The sequence below is a fragment of the Artemia franciscana genome, chromosome 8 (assembly GCF_032884065.1).
Source record: "Artemia franciscana chromosome 8, ASM3288406v1, whole genome shotgun sequence".
NCBI classification, from domain to species: domain Eukaryota; kingdom Metazoa; phylum Arthropoda; class Branchiopoda; order Anostraca; family Artemiidae; genus Artemia; species Artemia franciscana.
This window is the reverse complement of record NC_088870.1, coordinates 3,256,644-3,275,986: the sequence shown is the minus strand read 5'-3', so window position 1 is coordinate 3,275,986 and position 19,343 is coordinate 3,256,644. Positions and strand designations below refer to the sequence as shown.

Below are 19,343 nucleotides of genomic sequence, written 5' to 3'. Positions count from 1 at the left end.
ACGTTTTTTTTTATCAGTTATATATATGGAATGGATATTGTTTGGAGTTGAAATGACACGACAGGAAAGTCCGTGGTAGACGCTAAATCACGTAATCCGAGTCCTTTTGAAAGTTTCGTAAACCTTATTCCATTTATTTTCTTAAGCTAAACTCCTATTCTGCAAGTTCAAAATATTCTACTGGACTTTCTTGAAAACCCTGGCTCAACCTCGCCTCTACACATAAAAAACATACCTGCCTTTCAGTCCTTATTGTTATTATTAAAACCCTTGAAACATGGCAACGTTAAAAAAAAAAAAAAAAAAAAAAAAAAGACTCTTTGTTAAGAAACCTGACTCCAGGATTTTTTCGGGAAAGGTTTACAAAAGGATTTTTTTTTTTCCGGGGCGGGTATGCAAAAAAAACATCAAAAAACGCATAAAAAAATGTATATTCCTTTTTTACGTTTTTACGAGTCAGACAGATATTTCGGGGGGGGGGCTCAATGCCCCTAACTATCTCGTATACGGTCTTGGCCTGGTTACCCAGCAATAGCCCTGTTAATTGCAGGTTTTGAAATGCTCATGATAACTTAACCTGCTGCTAGTTGGAGACTGCGTGTAGGAGCTCGAATGTGTATGGTCTAGCTTAAGGTATGAAGTAAGGTAAATAGTTAAGCAGGAGTGTGACCTTGCCAGGTTTATATGGATTATTTTGATGAATTTTGTCCTAAAGAACACGACAAAGATAGTTGAAGAGTATGGAACCAAATGAGAAGGAATCCTAAATAGATTAAAAGTTTTTTTGAGAAAAGTAGTTTCGAAAAACATAGTTTCAGAACTATTAAAATTCTTTAAATTGCGAATTAATTTCTTATGTAAATGAATTAAATAATTATAAAACCAAACTTAGAGCTTAATAGCTCAGGTTTCTCTGTTACTTGTTTTCCTTAATTGAAAATATTTAAAAAATAACAAGATATGAACGAAATTACTCTATTGGTTACTGTATGTAGTCTATTCATCCTTATCACTGCCAACCTAATAATTACTATATTTTTTATTATTTTAGTGGAAATTCATCGTTAGTTATTGCTAACGCATCTCTGAGTTCGTGTGACAACGAAACTCCAGATAGCGGTGTTGCATCGGACATCGAAGTCTCGAACACTGATAGCGTTGATTCTGATCGCTCCTTTGGCATAACTCCAAAAAGAAAGCAAGTATCTTATAATTCGGATACGACCAAACGCAGAAAAAATTAAGTTATTTTATAGTCTTTTCGATTCTGTGATTATGTTTCTTATATTTGGCTTTAATTTTGTTGATTTATCTCTATGTTCGTAAAATCATATCTGAGCAAGGTCACTATACTGAATGATAAAAAAAAATCAAAGTAATAATTTGTCAAAACGGTGAAATAAGAGGAACTGTATGGGATTTATAAAAAAAAAACTATTTGAAATCGTAAAAAAGACAAGACCATTCAGAGGTAAAGGCCAAATATATTTTTACTCATAAAAAAAATTATGACCCTGAAGATAAATAAGTAAGCGAATCTGTAATCCATATTCGAAGCGCTGAAAAACAATTCCTTTATTTAGTGTTCTGAATAAGTCTGTGATAATATATCTAGGATTGTGATTCTATTTGTTGCCTTTTTTAACATTCCACATAAACAGTGTCAATAGTAAACCAGTAGTAAATCAGTAAATCAGTAAATAGTAAATTAGTAAATGGTAAATAGTAAATAGTAAATCAGTAGTGTGAATTTTGGGCTTTAGTGATTGATGCTCAAAAGAATCGAAAACTGAGAGTTCTATACTGGCCTTATTTTAAACTGAATGTACTTGTAAAAAAAAGCTTCTGTGGGTATGAATCCAAGTGCAGATAAAAAATAGTGTTTAATAGTACCCTTCTCCAAGTCTGTGGTTATGTTTCCGACAGCAATTTAATTTTGCGGTATTTATTTATATATTCATATGATCCTACCTGAACATTGTCAATACCATAATTACCAGAAATTTCCCACGCATGATTTCTGTTCTAGTCTTAAATTCTAATCTTAATTCTAATCCTAATTTCTTTTCTACTCTATTCATGAGGAATCAGGGACTATTTTGGGAAATTTTATTCAGAAAGTAAATCTAATAAAAATACAAAAGTTCTATATGAACACTTAAAGGAAAGTCAAGTTCAGTGTAGATGCTACTCAGTAAGTTTTTTTTTATGAAGAATAAGTAAATTTGTAATTTTCCATTTCTTTGTTATCACTTTTAGTCAGAATCAGTATTTGACATTCCTCATGAAAAAAACGCATTTTAAGGTGTAAATTTAAAAAGTTTTATATTTTGAACTTAAAAACATTTAAAAAACAGGTTTCGGATCCGTGAGGAATCATGAACTAAGTTTTGACAACATTATTCAGGATGTAAATCCAATAAATGAGCAAACATTTTTTAATACTAAAAATAATGACAAGTTCGTTGTAGATACAACTCAATATGTTACTTTATCTGAGGACTGGTCTGAAGAAGTGTCTTTTTTGGTATGTGTTTTATTCAAAGTTCACAAATTCACCATCTACCTCCGTCACGAATTTGTTCTATTGCTCAAGGACCTGAATAGAAACATTATGCGAAATATTTACATTTTGTGCGTCTATCTATCTTTGCTTTTTGGCTTAATGCCCATTCACAATGACATTTGACTGATAACGACATTTAGCTAATGCTAGTTTGAGCCAATCAGATTTTTTTTTTTATGGAATTTCTTGATAAATTCTTGATTTTCAGTGAACCTCTGATTGGCCTCTGATCAAATCAGCGCTAGCTAATCTCGGTATTAGTAAAGTCTTATTGTCGTTGGACTTTTAGAGCAGTAAGTCGGCAATTTTTTTTCTAGAATCACGCATGGGGGATGGGGTAAGCTTTGTCGAAACGTTTCCAATTTTTACGTGTGATTGGTCACCTGGAGTGAGGGGGCTGACACCTCCTGCCCTTCTCTACGTGTACTCTCGGCTGCTCGGCACGTTGAATTTTTACTTTTTGGTGTAAATAAGAAGCATATACCCTTGCAAAGAGCATATCATCCCTCACTTTAAAAATGTATTCCTGCCTTTTTGGTATTGATATGTACACACTATCCATGGTTATTGCCCTCACTGAATCAATTGGTGCGGTTTGTGAAGTGGTAAGATATCCCTAGTTCGTTTCAAGCTAATCTCAAAGGCAATATGTACCTGCAATTATTCGTCTAATCTATTGTTTCTGTAAAAATCTAATTACCTGAAATAAAGAGTGTGTTCAGCGTTTTATTTTCCATAAACACATACTTATCAGTGTATGATCATATACAGACTACTACAAATATAGTATAAAGATATCGTGTATTCACCGTTTTATTTTCTGCCACTTGTGCATATTGCATAGTTGGAGGTCTTGAATTGGTCTATAAAACTTTATATTTGATAGGTGGAAGGGTCAAAAATCTTTATTTAGCAGAAAACCTAATTAATCTCAAAACCACCCTTATTTAGGGAATGCGTTGTAAGCGGGAGGTGTAGAAACTTTTTTTCTAAACATAATATCATAAAATCCCTATTTTCTTCCCAGATTTTCCTATTTTCTAGATATTCCCTATTTTCCTTCCTCCTTCTTGGAGGAAACAATGGATAAGTCCCTAACCCCCTTTTTTCCTGTATTCCCTCTTCCTTTTTTTCAGTGAACAAGCAATTAAGTCTATGCGTAATGAAAGGAAGGAATTTCCAATTTTCTTACATTTGGTTTCTGTTTTTCCCTTTTGCACGTTTCTTCTTCCTCCTTCCCTTCACAATTCGTGTCATTTTGCTTAAGAAGGAGGGAGCAACCACTGCTTATAAGGAGATTTTCATATCGTCTAGTCACATTCAGTTTTTTTTTTTTTTTTTTTTTTTTTTTTTTTTAGCTTTGGTTAGTTGCATCAAGTGGGCTTAAATTCAATTATCATGGTGCAATGTGTTTATATGTATATGTTCTTCATAAGACAGCAAGTTAAGTACCTCGATCAGTGGCGTCAATAAGGGAAGGGGCAGGGGGCTACTTGCCCCCTATCCCTCCTAAATTCTGAAAAATGCCTTTTTAGGGTATTTATATTAAAAATGCTTTTCTAAATATTTTCATTGAAAAAGGAAGAAAACAAAAAACTGCCCCCTCCTTAGATTTAGAAAAATAAATCTTTACCCCTTCCCCTACATTTTTATGGATTGACGCCACTGGTTTCAATACTAGTTGGTAATTATATGAAATGTAATTTCTTATATTTAGTTTTCCATCAAAGTTATTGTGCAATAAAATAGTATATATTATTAATAGTTTTAGTGAATTGCTTGGCTACTTCCAATCTCGTAAACAAATTTAACACAGATTCTGTCATATTCAAATTTAGCTCATATACTCCATCATGTCAATGGCAAAAGAAATATGAATAATATGAACGATTATCCTATTTGTGCAAATATCTTCTCTATTTAAATTTTTTCATTGTCGGTAATTCTTTCTCTCTCTCTCTCTCTCTCTCTCTCTCTCTCTCTCTCTCTCTCTCTCTCTCTCTCTCTCCCTCTCTCTCTCTCTCTCTTTCCTCTCTCTTATTCTTGTTGTCCCTCCTATTAAGAAAAAACTTCAAGGAAATCTTGATTCTCTCACCCGGATTCTCTGTCTTGGCTTTTTCTACAATTAAACCATGGCTTGATGCCCTCAACTACTTGATTTTAGTCTCATTTCCTGCTGCATACAATTTTCAGCCGAATTGTTTAAGCTGAGTTCGAGAACGACGAATTTGAAATCGGTTTCGATATTCTCTTTTAGAATAGCCTAGGGCCAACAGACTAGGTCACTTTTGTTAGCAATAATTAGCCAAATTTCGCGACCTGTTTGTGTCATTCTTTAAAGATAACCGAGGGTAGTAGACAGGCCATGTCTGATTTATAAGAAATAATTTGCCGAATTCGGCTTCCCGTATATGTCTGTCTTTTAAGATAATTCATTGGCGAGGAGTAATGAAAAATTGTCAATTCTGTTCTGATACTCTGTGAATAGTAATCAAAAGGAAAATAATTAGGACATGTGAGAGAACCTGTAATTAAGAATCTTGATTTTCCGTAGAAGCTAACAGGGAAGTTCATTATTGCTCTAAGCTTTTTTGAGGAGAGTCCGACAGATAAATTGATTATTTTGTTTGATAAAATAGTAACTGTATTTTTTTAAAAAAGTGGAAATGAATTATTTGTCCAATAAAGCGTATTCTTGGCTGTTGAGATGACGTGTTCTTGTTTATCAATCAAATTATCTAACTCAACTTCGTACAACCTTTGGAATAGGGCCTTCACTTGTCGCTGAACAACAAGTTTTTAGTTGTACATTTTGTAGTCAGCCTAAAAAGGGGAGGGGGTACACAATATTAGTTCAGATGCCTGCCCCCTCTGCTTGAATAATTATGACCTAAAAATGCTTTCGTTTTTTTGCATTATATCGCTTGAGGCCAGTCCAATTTTTTTTCTATGTTTTTTGCAGCCAAAGTTGTTCAAAACTGAATCATTGTTGCATTGAAAAGAAACGAAGAATGACAGTATATTACTGGCAAACGTTTATTTTTTCTATTAGATCTGCGATTTAGTATGTTTGGAGGGGATACAAACTCCTGTTGCATCATTGCTTCCAAATTAACTGTTAGATCCAATTAATGCTTCCAATTAATTTAATAGGCTTGTTTGAGAAAAATACTTCAGACTAATTAGTTTTGAAAGCCAAGGGTAAGTAATATAAATTTATCTTTTAATCCTTATTTAATAACGTTTTTTCCCTAAATCAAAATTGAATCAGATGATTATAATATTTTTTGATAACAGATGCCTGTGATTTTTGTTCAATGTTTTAGTAAGTCCAGCTGTAAGCAAGTTGGTAAGCAATTCCAGTTGTCACGGGGGGTTTTAGTCAAGTATGATAGGGGGATGCGGCACACATCGCATAAAATATAGGTTTAAAATGATCGCATTTCTTTGAAATGTGACTTCATGGAGGCATATGTAAGATCCTGGCTGTTCCCCATGGGGCCCCTTCTTAACTACTTGTTCTATATCTTAGAAAGCCACATGTTGCACGCTGCGCCACTTATGGCACCTGTCGCCTGGTGTTCGCGATTTTTGAAAGTATTCAATCCCTTGTCCTTCCACTCTTATCTTTTTAATATCTTTTCTTATCCCATGAAACCTAGGATGTCCCTCTAAATATCTACCTAATCTTTTTAATTCCCTCCAAAAATTGGAATAAAGAAATAATTGTATCTTCTCAGTGCTAAACTTACTGTCCATTCTAAAAGAGATCAAAGAGTTGCATAGGGTCCTTATCTTTCTTTTTTCCGTATTGTATAGTAGAGCATCTTTGTAAACTTTTCACTAAATCGGATCAAAGTCTTCTGAGATATTTAATTTTTTCAATTGGATTAATTTTAAAGCGAGAAAAGGGAAGATGAGTTAGTCTTTGTATTTTCTTTAAAGGAAAGCACGTGTAACTTTCCTCTTATCTGTTAAAGAAAATTATTTTAAGTCATGTATAGCTCACAAAAAAAGAAAAAGAAATCTTAGCTGATTATAGTGGAAGCCTTTTTCAAGTAATACGTCGTATTCCCAAACTTAATAATTGGTCACAACTGGGATTGAACCCGTGTCCCTTTGACAAAGAATTCCCACATCATCGCGCCAACCACTAAGCCAGGACGGTTCATCAATTTATTAGGCTTGTTTGGGAAATTGGGAAAAATACTTCAGCTTAATTAGTTTTGAAACCTAAAAGAAGGGTAAATAATTTGAATTTACCCTCTAAAATATCTTTTAATCCTTGTTTAAAAATGTTTTTTGCTAAATCAAAATTGAATCAGATAGTTATAATATTTTTGATAACATTTGATAACATTTTAATATGTTATATATATTAAATATATTATATAATATATTATATATATTATAATATGTTATAATATTTTTTGATAACAGAAGCCTGCGACTTTTGTTCGAAGTGGAAACCTTTTTCAAATAATACGTCGTATAAACAATTAGTGCATATCATAAAAGAGTGATACGGTATGCTCTCATTCATCGCTGAAACTTTCCCTCTTACTCTAAATCAGCGCTACCAGATGTTTGGTATAAGATAATAACGAAAATGCGCGGTTTTTTTTTTACGAAGATGTCCTCAGTGTGTGACCTCAGAAAACTATTTTTTCACTTTAGCGGTGACTTGAAGAATTTAACGCTCAATTACCACGAACGATATAACATATCCCCACGATATAAACATATCCCATCTGGTGGCGATTTGTTTACTATCGGGAAATGACTTCGCCAGTTTGTATTATTATTATTATTATTAACAAAAGAGATATGAAATAACGAAAATTATTTCATGTTTTTTAGAACTCAGTCTAAAAATTGATGGTAGTCTGGAAAAATTTAACTGCTTTCCAATTTAAAATACGTCGTGTTCTACTTTTGTGCGGAACATCCCTCTGAATATATATGTGGCACTCTGTGATAGGAGAGAAATATGCTCTCTTTAAATTAGAAGTAATTACTCAGCTGATTCCTTTTTCTTTGTAAAGGTCTTGGGATTTTAGTAAGGTATTAGAAATATAAACAAATTAAAACTTACTTGGCAATGGATATTCCAAGAATATAATTTTAAAAACTCTAGAATCGTTAATATATTTTTAGAATGAAAAGAAAAAACATTACAGAGGGAGATAAAAGTAAAGGATTTCATGAAAAAAGGAAGTAAGTAAAAAGGGAAGTTTTTCTTTGTAAAGGTCTTGGGATTTTAGTAAGATATTAGAAATATAAACAAATTAAAACTTACTTGGCAATGGATTTTCCAAGAATATAAGTTTAAAAGCTCTAGAGTCGAAAATATATTTTTAGAATGAAAAGAAAAACATTGTAGAGGGAGATAAAAGTAAAGTATTTCATGAAAAAGGGAAGCTTTTCTTAATTTTTCTCTTTGCTAAATAATTTTCAATGCATGACTGCACCCTCTTGTATCGGAACCTTTGAATAAACATCGCATGCTTCGGTCGTTTTATCGTTCATATTTTGTAAAACGTCAAATTTAATATATTAATGACGTTATTAAAATTGTGACGTCATGACGTTATTAAAACGTCATGCTTTGTCAAATGAAAAGAAAAAACATTGCAGAGGGAGATAAAAGTAAAGGATTTTCATGAAAAAGTGAAGCTTTTCTTATTTTTGGTTTGCTAAGTAATTTTCAATACACGGATGCACCCTCTTGAATCGAAACTTTTGAATAAACAACGCATGCTTCGGTCGTTTTATCGTTCATGTTTTGTCAAACGTCAAATTTAATAAATGACGTTATTAAAATCATGACGTTATTAAAACGTCATGTTTTGTCAAATGAAAAGAAAAAACATTACAGAGGGAGATAAAAACAAAAGATTTTCATGAAAAAAGGAAGCTTTTCTTATTTTTTGGTTTGCTAAATGATTTTCAATGCATGGATGCACCGTCTTGTATCGAAATCTTTGAATAAACTACGCATACTTCTGTCGTTTATCGTTCATGTTTTGTCAAATGTCAAATTTAATAAATGACGTTATTAAAATCATGACGTCATGACGATATTAAAACGTCATGTTTTGTCAAATGAAAAGAAAAAACATTGCAGAGAGAGATAAAAGTGAAAGATTTTCATGAAAAAGGGAAGCTTTTCTTATTTTTTGGTTTGCTAAATAATTTTCAGTGCATGACTGCACCCTCTTGCATCGAAACCTTTGAATAAACAACGCATACTTTGGTCGTTTTATCGTTCATGTTTTGTCAAACGTCAAATTTAATAAATGACATTATTAAAATCATGACGTCATGACGTTATTAAAACGTCGTGTTTTGTCAAATGAAAAGAAAAAACATTGCAGAGGGAGATAAAAGTAAAGGATTTCCGTGAAAAGGGGAGGTTTTTCTTATTTTTTGGTTTGCTAAATAATTTTCAATGCATGACTGCACCCTCTTGTATCGAAACCTTTGAATAAACAACGCATGCTTTGGTCTTTTTATCATTCACGTTTGCCAGTAGTTTCCCCTTCCTTTATCTTTGTTTCTATTCCCGAATCTCTTTGTTCATGTTTAGCGTTTCTTTATTAACCTAGATCGTCTAAAAATTATTTTTGAATGCTTCTACTTGCGACTCTCAGTAATAGCTAAACAATTCAGTTATATTTCAGTTATTTTTGTTATTTTGTTTTCAATTTCAGTTATTTTTGCCATTTTCAATATAAGGAAGTAGTCGTGATGACTTTGTTTTTTTGGGAATTTATTCTGACTACTTTTTTCAAATTAATCATTTTGTTTTAGAATTAGATATAATGTTTTGTGATATTACTTGTACATAGGGGGGACTCCACCAGGATATTTGTCTGAAATAACTTCCTCCTAGATCAACTTAGAACTATTTCCGGTAAATCTTCCAGTTTGTTTTGACACCCAGCCCTCCGTTGAACTAATCATCTTATTCCTTATCCCCCCTCCCATATGGGCCACACATCGATTTTGTAATGATGTTTTTGTACGCACTTCATTCTGTATTCTTTATCATGAATTTCTCTGTTTATTTTTATGATAAAAAGCCTTGTGTTTAATAATTGATCTGGTTTTGTATTCGAAATTGATGAATAAAATTGTAAAGCATCATATTTTTCCTCATGATTTTCAGAGTTTCGGTTGAATATTGAGAACTGTGGGCTGATGGATATGTTTCAAATTTGCCTTATTTTAGAAAATAAAATTCATAGAATCTTAATGAAAATCACACCATCAGATTCAGCGTATCAGAGAACTCTAATTTAGAAGTTTCAAGCTCCTATCTACAAAAATGTGGAATTTTGTATTTTTTGCCAGAAGGCAGATCACGGATGCGTGTTTATTTGTTTGTTTGTTTTTCCAGGGGTGATAGTATCGACCCAGTGGTCCTAGAATGTGGCGAGAGGGCTCATTCTAACGGAAATGAAAAGTTCTAGTGCCCTTTTTAAGTGACCAAAAAAATTGGAGGGCACCTAGGCCCCCTCCCACGCTAATTATTTTCCCAAAGTCACCGGATCAAAATTCTGAGATAGCCATTTTATTCACTATAGTCAAAAAACCTAGTAACTAAGTCTTTGGGGACGACTTACTCCCCCGCAGTCCCCATGGAGGGGCTGCTAGGTACAAACTTTGACCTGTGTTTACATATAGTAATGGTTACTGGGAAGTGTACAGACGATTCAGGGGGATTTTTTTGGTTTGGGGGGAGATTTGAGGAGGGGGGCTACGTGGGAGGATCGTTCCATTGAGAAAATTCTCATGGGGGAAGAAACCTTCAATGGAGGGGGCGCAGGATTTTCTAGCATTATTTAAAAAAACAATAAAAAAATAAATATGAAAAGTTTTTTCTACTGAAAGTGAGAACCAGCATTAAAACTTAAAACGAACAGAAATTATTACGCATATGAGGGGTTTACCTCCTCGTAATACCTAGCTCTTTACGTTAAAGTATTTTTAGTAATTTCAACTATTTATTCTACGGCCTTTCTGATTCAGGGGTCATTCTTAAGGAATCGGGACAAAATTTAAGCTTTAATATAAAGAGCGAGGTATCGACGAGGGGTGAGCCTCCTCATATACGCAATAAAAACATACGAATATAGAAGTTCGCTACGTAAGTTAATTCGTAAGTTACGTATATTTTTTACTTATCAAAAGGTTCGTTAAAAATTATAAGTTATAGTTGCCTTTTTAAGTAATCAAAAAATCGGAGGGCAACTAGGCCTCCTCCTTCACTCCTTTTTTCTTAAAATCTTCCGATTAAAAATATGAAAAAGCCATTTAGCCCAAAAAACTTAATATGCAAATTTTGTTTTAATTATTTATGTGCGGAGAGCCGAGATCAAAACATGCATTGATTCAAAAACGCCCAGAAATTAAACAAAAAAAAATACAAGTTTTTTTAAATGAAAGTAAGGAGCGACATTAAAACTTAAAACGAACAGAATTTACTCCGTATATGAAAGGGTTTTTCCTCCTCAACGCCCCGCTCTTTACGCTAAAGTTTTTTACTGTTTTAAAAATAGAGTTACGAGAAAGATTCTTAATCTTAGCATAGGTAAATTTGGTGTAGGAAAATTTTCTAATAAAAACACCATATTTCTACCTGGCACCCTGTCTATTTGCTCTTGTAACTGTAAGTAAAATCCAGTTGAGTCACTAGTATCTCCATCAGTTGGTTCAACAGGGGCATATACTTCTATAACTGATACCCTGAACTTTTTCATCATAAAATGAGCAATTAGTATTCTATTATTAATACCTTCCCAGCCTAAACAAGACTTAGCAGCTTCCTTATTCATTATGAGCCCCACTCCCTGCTTATGTACCCCATCCTTCCTGCCTGAGTAAACATATATGGTACTTGTTAATTATTGCAGAGAGGCAAAGCTAACATTTTTCAAGCTAAAAAGGTTCATTCATTGAACTAACTGTATTTATTAAAAATGGGAATAATGTCTTATTGCGATATTTGCCTTCTCTGCAGCTAATACAGTTAGTTCAATGAATGAACCTTTTTAGCTTGTAAAATGTTTGCTTTTATCCCACAGTCTTGGCTGAACTTTTCGTTAAGAAGTAATGATGGATTTTTAGTCGTTAAGAAGAAAATGGATTTTTAGCCGAGAGCTTTTATTGTAAGTGTTTTATTGATTATTATAATCTTTGCTGAAGACGGCCCTTAGATATAGGGCCGAAATATTCAAAAAGGTTTCGTTGGTTCACTGTCTTGGGAAAAAAGTCCTCATTATTCTCTCTTCTGTATTTGTATTATGGAAAGGCAGTGTGGTCTTCGTCATTAGATAAAGACTAAATATTTAATTTAGACACAATTAACATTTATCTAATTCTTAACATATAATTGATTGTTAAGGAACAACTACAATTAACATAACATTAAGTTAAAAGCAAAGAAAGTTCAAAATCAATTTCCTTTTAAGTCAAGCCCAAGTGACAATCCACCCCTATATGTGTGGTTTTCAGGATTTCATAAAGTTTCCTTCTGAGGGGGCTAGCCGCTAAACTAGAGCCGTTTGTGCTAAATAGAGAGCCAATGCATGAACATTAAGCTCGTTATGATTTTTTTATATTGGCAAAAAAAATTTGCATTTTTTATATATTTGTATCGTCAGCCGAAAGAAGCTAGTGGGTGGTCTATTTCTGTCCTAAGACTCCATTCTCAATCATAGGGATGCGTTAAATCTGATATTATTTTGAGAAGATACTGCTAGGTGTTTAATGTTGTCTTTTTAGAGGCTAATCTGGAGGCTATAAATAAGAGCTGTTACTAAAGTAGCCAAGTAACGGACGATATGAGAGAAACCAATCTTAAAAGTAGAGTGATTGCTAATTTTTTCACCTTTAATTTTCTTATCTGAACAACGAAATACATTTTTAGTACTCAGTGTCAGAGACATCATGAGAGTCAGATGGTACGTCCTTGCTGAGGTACAACAAAGTGTAAAACATTATACCAAAATGGGGAAAACTCAAGAATCTTTCGTATTTTTAAGAGGTTATGGGAGGGGGCTATTTCAATTAAGCCCCATTCTCTCCCGAAGTGTCAAAATTACAAGTCCATCATATTTTGTCTAACTTATTTAAATTGTAAATGATAATGGTGTTCCTTTTTATTAACACTAAAATATCGAAGGTTCGTGGTGGCCTATCTGTCTTCGGCTGCTCTGCAACCGTCGTCAAGTCGTAGCAGAAATGTTTCTGCTGCATTCTACGATCTGACCCAAGGATCTAAAAACTATCGTATCGCTTGAAGTAACATTTACCTGAAATTTGGGTGACTCCATCTTGAGAAATGTGGTACAAAAAGTCACTTTTTGGTTAAGCTTACACCCGGGAGCTTCTTTTTTTAGATTTAAAATTGACCAAACAAAACACGCCTGAGTATCATGGATGCTGAGATGCAGCATCAATTGTGATGTCCGGATAGGCCGAATTGAAATCATTTAAAAAAAAAACAATTAAAAGAACGGAGAGAGAAATAAAACGCTGGTAAAATAAATTATTTTTATGGTTTTATTCATTGTATTTAATTCATATTTACATGTTTTATTTTTAGTGTTATACATTACTCTATAATGTACATTTAGTATCAGCATAATTATATTGCCTGTGTTTACATGTAACAAAATAGCGAATGTAACTTTGATAACTAATTAATTTTCAGTTTTTCACTCCAATTATTGTCTATAGTGGGTTTATATCTAATATGGGTGTATACATTTTTGTATGCGGCGTGTGGAGTTACGATGCCTTTCCACAATGGCCCGCGAAACAATTTGGGTCCACCGCCTTTGCTTTAGAATAACTTTTGGGTATATATGTTGAACTATACTCTTTTGATAACCCGAGGCGAAGCAAAGAATAGGGACTAGCCAAGCAACCAATGGATGGGCCATGTCTGATGGAAGCCATTCCACCCCCTGCCTCACCAAATTTTTCTAGCTAAACCTCTCAGCTTCTGGAAGAGCTATAGCCAGGGACGAAAGAAGAACAACAACTGATAGTAAATATTTCAGCATAGACCAATTATGTCTCAAAGCTCTTCGATGCTGGGTGGGTGGGAAATACCCGAATCAAAACCCAAGTATAAGTAAGTCGTAGCACCAGGATTGTTCAAACATTTATTCTTGGGTTTGTGTCACCTCCCTCCCTCGAAATGGGAAACTTATATGAACTCTTATTACTATTTGCTGTGAATCTAAGAAAATTTACCAAGTAGGCCTACTTTGAATCCAAACCCAAGAAAGAAAAGCAATCTAGATGCATCCCTCCTCTGTATTAAATTTTTAAAAAACAAGCATTTTCAACTGAAAGTAAGGAGCAACATTAAAATTAAAAAGAACAGAAATTGTTACGTCTATGAAGGGGATTGTCCCCTCCTCAACACTTCGCTCTTGACGCTAAAGTTTTTTAGTCCTCTAAAAAAGCTTCTATTGTTCTAATTAAACGACCCTTATGTTTCAGGAGTTGTTCTTAAAGAATTGCTCGTTTTAATTTCTGCTCGTTTTAAGTTTTAATGTTACTCCTTACTTTCACTTAAAAAAAACTTGTTTTTTTAAGTTTAATTTCTGATCGTTACTACCTCTCCATGGTAATATCCACTAGACAGTTCAATCCCGGTGAAAATTTACCCCGGACAGTTACCCTTAACAACTTCACGCGTACAATTGATACAGAAAAGACAAAGTAAGACACTTAAAAAGAATTTTGTATAGAAATTCTGGCAAATTTCCCCAGTTTATAATTTCCCCTGACAAGTTTACCCCCTGGAAAATCCTCCCCATAAAAAAAATTCTCAGCCAAAAAGTCACCCCCTCCCCTCCCGCCTGAAATTGTATTCATACTTCAAAATAGCAAACATTATGTATTGTCTTAAATTTATGTAATTTTATTATGTAAATTCAAAAGGTTTTAAATTTTATGACTTAAAGACCTTTCCCCTGAGACTGCAGGGGGGGGGGATAATGTCATATTCAAAGGCATAGCTGTTGAGCCTTTCAACTATGATAAGCAAAACGGCCATCTAAAAATTTTGATCGGACTACCTTTTAAAAAGGGACGGGGGACGGGCCAGTTTGGTCTCCAATCTTTTTGGCCACTTAAAAAGGGTGCCAGAACTTTTAATTTCAGTTTCAGTGAGCCCTCTCATGATATTCTAGGATAACTGGTTCAATATGATCATTCCGGGGAAAAAACAACTATCAAACACATAAACACGCATTCGTGATCTTTCTTCTGGCAAAAAATACAAAATTGCACATTTTTGCAGATAGAGCCGGACCACTACAGTAAGTTTTCTGATACGCTGAATTTGATGGTGTGATTTTCATTAAGATTCTAGTACTTTTAGGGTGTGTTTCCTCCTTTTTTCGAAAATTGGGCAAATTTTCTCAGACTCGTAGCCTTTAATCGGTAAGACTAAACTTAATGAAGCTTGTATATTTAAAATCAGCATAACAAGTCAATTCTTTTGATATTTCTATTGGTGTCAAAATTTCGTTTTTTAGAGTTTCTGTTACTACTGAGCAGGGTCACTCCTTACTTACAATTCGTTACCATGAACTGTTTGATTCACAAAACATTAAAATGAATAATTAAATGACGATAATAATAGTAGTGTGTTCATACTCAACTTGACGGAGAAAAGACAAGAAATAATTAAGAGCGGTGTTTTTTTGTATGTTCCTTGGTTTTATTTTTGCGGGGGGGGATAACCATTCAAAATCTAGGGGGCCTTATTTTGTGGTATGTATGTATGGCCATGGTATGTATAGCCATGTAGTTCAATTTTTATAACAAGGTATTTGTTTGTTGTGCAATTTTTAGACAGTCAGTATAAAACGGATATTTTATTGCCTTTGAAATAAAGAACTGGTTTCTTTGACTAAACGGATTAAAATACAGTATTCGCTTCGGACTTAGATGGATTGCAAGTTCAGTTCGGACTTAGATAGATTGCAAGATTGCGAAATGAATTCATATGGGATTTTGGATCGAGAAAACTAATTTATGAAAGTTTATGCATTAAAGAGAGACTCACTTGATCTATTGTTCAATTTTGTTCACCTTGGCACATTACTAAGGACAGTTTGGCTGACTTTTAAGTCTTCGATACAACCACTCAACGAAAAGGTACGAACTTTTTTGTGTTATCGAAGCTATTTTTCTAACTAATTTCTGGCTAGTTAAGCATATGGCTAAATTTTCTGTTCATATGCTGGCATTGGCTAGGTTTAGAGGTTACCCTGAATAACCTGTACGTATTGTTGAAATAATTGATCCGAAGGGAAGTGAAAAAACTAGAAATTACAAGTATCTAGTTTTCTGTTACGGTACACATGATACCCAGCTCGTAAATGAATCCCAAATTTTAGATTTTGAATGCAATAAAGCTGAGGCTATGAAAACCTCTAATAAAGGTGTAAAGGGAGTGTTTGAAGAGCTTGTGATGAAACCATACATTTACATAGAAATATGTAAAGACAAACTTAAAGGGAAAGCTTCTGAAAATATCATTTTAAATAAGTCGTTGGGATCAACCTCCCTTATTAACAAGATTACAGCGACGGAACAAGAGATTCAGTCTGTCATGGAAAACCTTGCTCAGAAATCAGAGATTAGATGAAAAATTGGCATCCGTTGGAGGCAAACAGTTATTTTCTAAGGACACAGTTAATGCAATCAGAGCGCAATTTCAAATGAAATTTACAGAGCATTAGTTGTTGAATTCGAGCCGAAATTTGTTTCTTTGTCTGATGATTTAAAACATTTAAAAAATCAATGCTCGTTTTATGGAGGAACGGATTAAAGTTGCAGAGCTTCATAAGCTTGATGAGTATGAACAAGAAAAGAGATTAAATAGTCTCATGTTCAGTGGGGTTAAGCAACCTCCCAATAGTGACTTGAAGTTGGTGGTTCTTGATATAGTGTCAAACAGAATAGAGCTTGAAATATCAAATCAAGATGTGATAGAAGTTAAAAGATTAAATATAAGCAAAGGTAATCAAACAGTTCGTGGTAACGAGCTGTAGTAAGGAGCGACCCGGCTCAATAGTAACCAAAACTCTAAAAAATGGAATTTTGGTACCAATACCTACATCAAAAGAATCGCATTTTGATGCTGATTTTAAATATATAAGTTTCATCAAGTTTAGTCTTACCCATCAAAAGTTACGAGCCTGAGAAAATTTGCGTTATTTTAGAAAATAGGGGGAAACGCCCCTTAGAAGTCATAGAATCTTGACGAAAATCACACCATCAGATTCAGCGTATCAGAGAACCCTACTGTAGAATTGTCAAGCTCCTATCTACAAAAATGTGGAATTTTGTATTTTTTGCCAGAAGGCAGATCACGGATGCGTGTTTATTTGTTTTTTTGTTTTTTTTCCCCAGGGGTGATCGTATCGACCCAGTTGTCCTAGAATATTGCAAGAGGTCTCATTCTAACGGAAATGAAAAGTTCTAGTGCCCTTTTCAAGTGACCAAAAAAATTGGAGGGCACCTAGGCCCCCTCCCACGCTAATTATTTTACCAAAGTCAACGGATCAAAATTCTGATATAGCCATTTTATTCAGCGTAGTCGAAAAACCTTATAACTATGTCTTTGGGGACGACTTACTCCCCCACAGTCCCCGTGGGAGGGGCAACAAGTTACAAACTTTGACCAGTGCTTACATATAGTAATGGTTATTGGGAAGTGTACAGGCGTTTTCAGGAGGATTTTTTTGGTTGGGGGAGGGGCTGAGAAGAGGGGGATATTCTGGGGGAACTTTCCATCGATAGTTTGTCATGGGGGAAGAAAATCTCCATGAAGGGAGCGCAGGATTTACTAGCATTATTTAAAAAAAAAAACAATAAAAAAATAAATATGAAAAAGTTCTTTCAGCTGGAAGTAAGGAGCAGCATTAAAACTTAAAACAAACAGAAATTATTACCCATTTGAGGGGCTCACCTCCTCCTAATACCTCGCTCTTTATGCGAAAGTATTTTTAGTAATTTCAACTATTTATTCTACGGCTTTTGTGATACTGGGGTCATTCTTAATGAATTGGGACAAAATTTAAGCTTTAGTGTAAAGAGCGAGGATCTGACCAGGGGGCGAACCCCCTCATATATGTAATAAAAATATGAGAATACAAAAGTTCTTTACGTAAGCTAATTTATAAGTTACGTAGATCTTTTACTAATAAAAATATTCGTAAAAAATTAAAAATTCTAGTTGCCTTTTTAATTAACCAAAAAATTGGAGGGCAACTAGGCTTCCTCCCCCGCTCTTTTTTTCTCAAAATCATTCGATCAAAATTATGAGAAAGCCATTTAGCCAAAAAAAATGCAAATTTTGTTTTAATTATTCCTCTGCGGAGAGCCAAAATCAAAACATGCATTGATTCAAAAACGTCCAGAAATCAAATAAAAAAAACAAGTTTTTTTAACTAAAAGTAAGGAGCGACATTAAAACTTAAAACGACCAGAAATTACTTCGTATATGAAAGAGGCTGCTTCCTCATCAACGCCCCGCTCTTTACGCTAAAGTTTTTTACTGTTATACAAAGAAGAATTGAGAGAAAGAGTCAAACTTTAGCGTAAAGAGCGAGGCGTTGATGAGGAAGCAGCCTCTTTCATATACGAAGTAATTTCTGGTCGTTTTAAGTTTTAATGTCGCTCCTTACTTTTAGTTAAAAAAAAACTTGTTTTTTTTATTTAATAGTAAACAGGATGCAATTGCTCCTGTAGTTGTAACATTCAAGTCTAAAGACCTTGCTTCTAAAGTCTTCAAAGGAAAGTCAAAATTAGCTTGCCTGGTATTTTTGTGTCTGAAAATCTGACAAAACAAAGATGTGATGTTCTGAACTTAGCACGGGATAAATATGGGAATAAGCAAGTGTGGTCTCACCAAGGTCGAATTTATGTGCGTCTAGCTAGTGATTCTTATCCACGTCGCTTATGGTCTATCGACGATATTGCTTAACAGCGGTGCTAATAGTTAAGAGTTGTTATATTTTCACCAATTTTTGTTTTTTTGGTTCGCTTATAGCCTCGTAGTTTTTTTTGTTTTTTTGCTGTATTTTCTTTTTGTTTGTTGTTGCGCAGGTCTGATACACCATCTCTTTAGGTCCTATGATTTTTTTCTAGCTCAGGCTTTGGGGATGTTTACTCCCTTGATGGTCGTCTACTTCAATTGCAAAGTAATCCAATATATGTTTTGAATATTGTTAATAATTCTATTGGTCAAATTCAAAACAATTCCTTAAATTTTTCCGATTCAATTACTAGTAAGTATTTTTCCGATTTAATTTGGGCTACTAGATGAGATGATAATTTTTCAGTCCTTCAACTCAATACTCAGGGGCTATGTTCATCGATTGATGAGTTGAGGCAGATAGTTTCTGATGTACAACCTAATGTTGTCGGGTTATGTAAGACCTTTCTGAATTTTAATAGTGAAAAGCTTCTTGATATACCCGGATATAAAATGGAACGACTAAATCGCAGAAGGATGTCAAAGGGTGGTCTAGTCTTGTATATTTCTGATGTTATTCCCTATCTCGTTCGAAGCGATCTGTCAAGGAATGATGAAGGGGTTTTTGAATCCCAGTTTATTGAAATTAAATTACAAAACAAAGTTTTTATAAGTGGTAATGTTTATAGATCTCCGAGAGGATTCCTCCCTTCTTTTCTTCATGTCCTTGATGAGGTTTTGGATTTAATAGGGAGACGTTCG

The 19,343-nt window shown here is 34.0% G+C and overlaps 2 protein-coding genes across 3 annotated transcripts in view; both read left to right on the top strand.

The window, feature by feature from the left end:
- Nucleotides 1-9,717, top strand: part of LOC136029883 (cyclin-J-like) — an 83,872-nt gene extending 74,155 nt beyond the window's left edge. For both annotated transcript variants that reach the window (XM_065708363.1, XM_065708362.1), the window contains exon 6: nucleotides 1,052-9,717. In XM_065708363.1, coding sequence (XP_065564435.1) covers nucleotides 1,052-1,244 — 193 coding nt within the window. In that variant the 3' untranslated portion in view covers nucleotides 1,245-9,717. The remainder of the gene's footprint in view (nucleotides 1-1,051) is intronic.
- A 5,842-nt stretch (nucleotides 9,718-15,559) lies between these two features.
- Nucleotides 15,560-19,343, top strand: part of LOC136029877 (dopamine receptor 1-like) — a 298,704-nt gene continuing 294,920 nt past the window's right edge. The window contains exon 1 of the mRNA XM_065708352.1: nucleotides 15,560-15,754. Within this exon, the coding sequence (XP_065564424.1) occupies nucleotides 15,632-15,754 (123 nt within the window). The 5' untranslated portion in view covers nucleotides 15,560-15,631. The remainder of the gene's footprint in view (nucleotides 15,755-19,343) is intronic.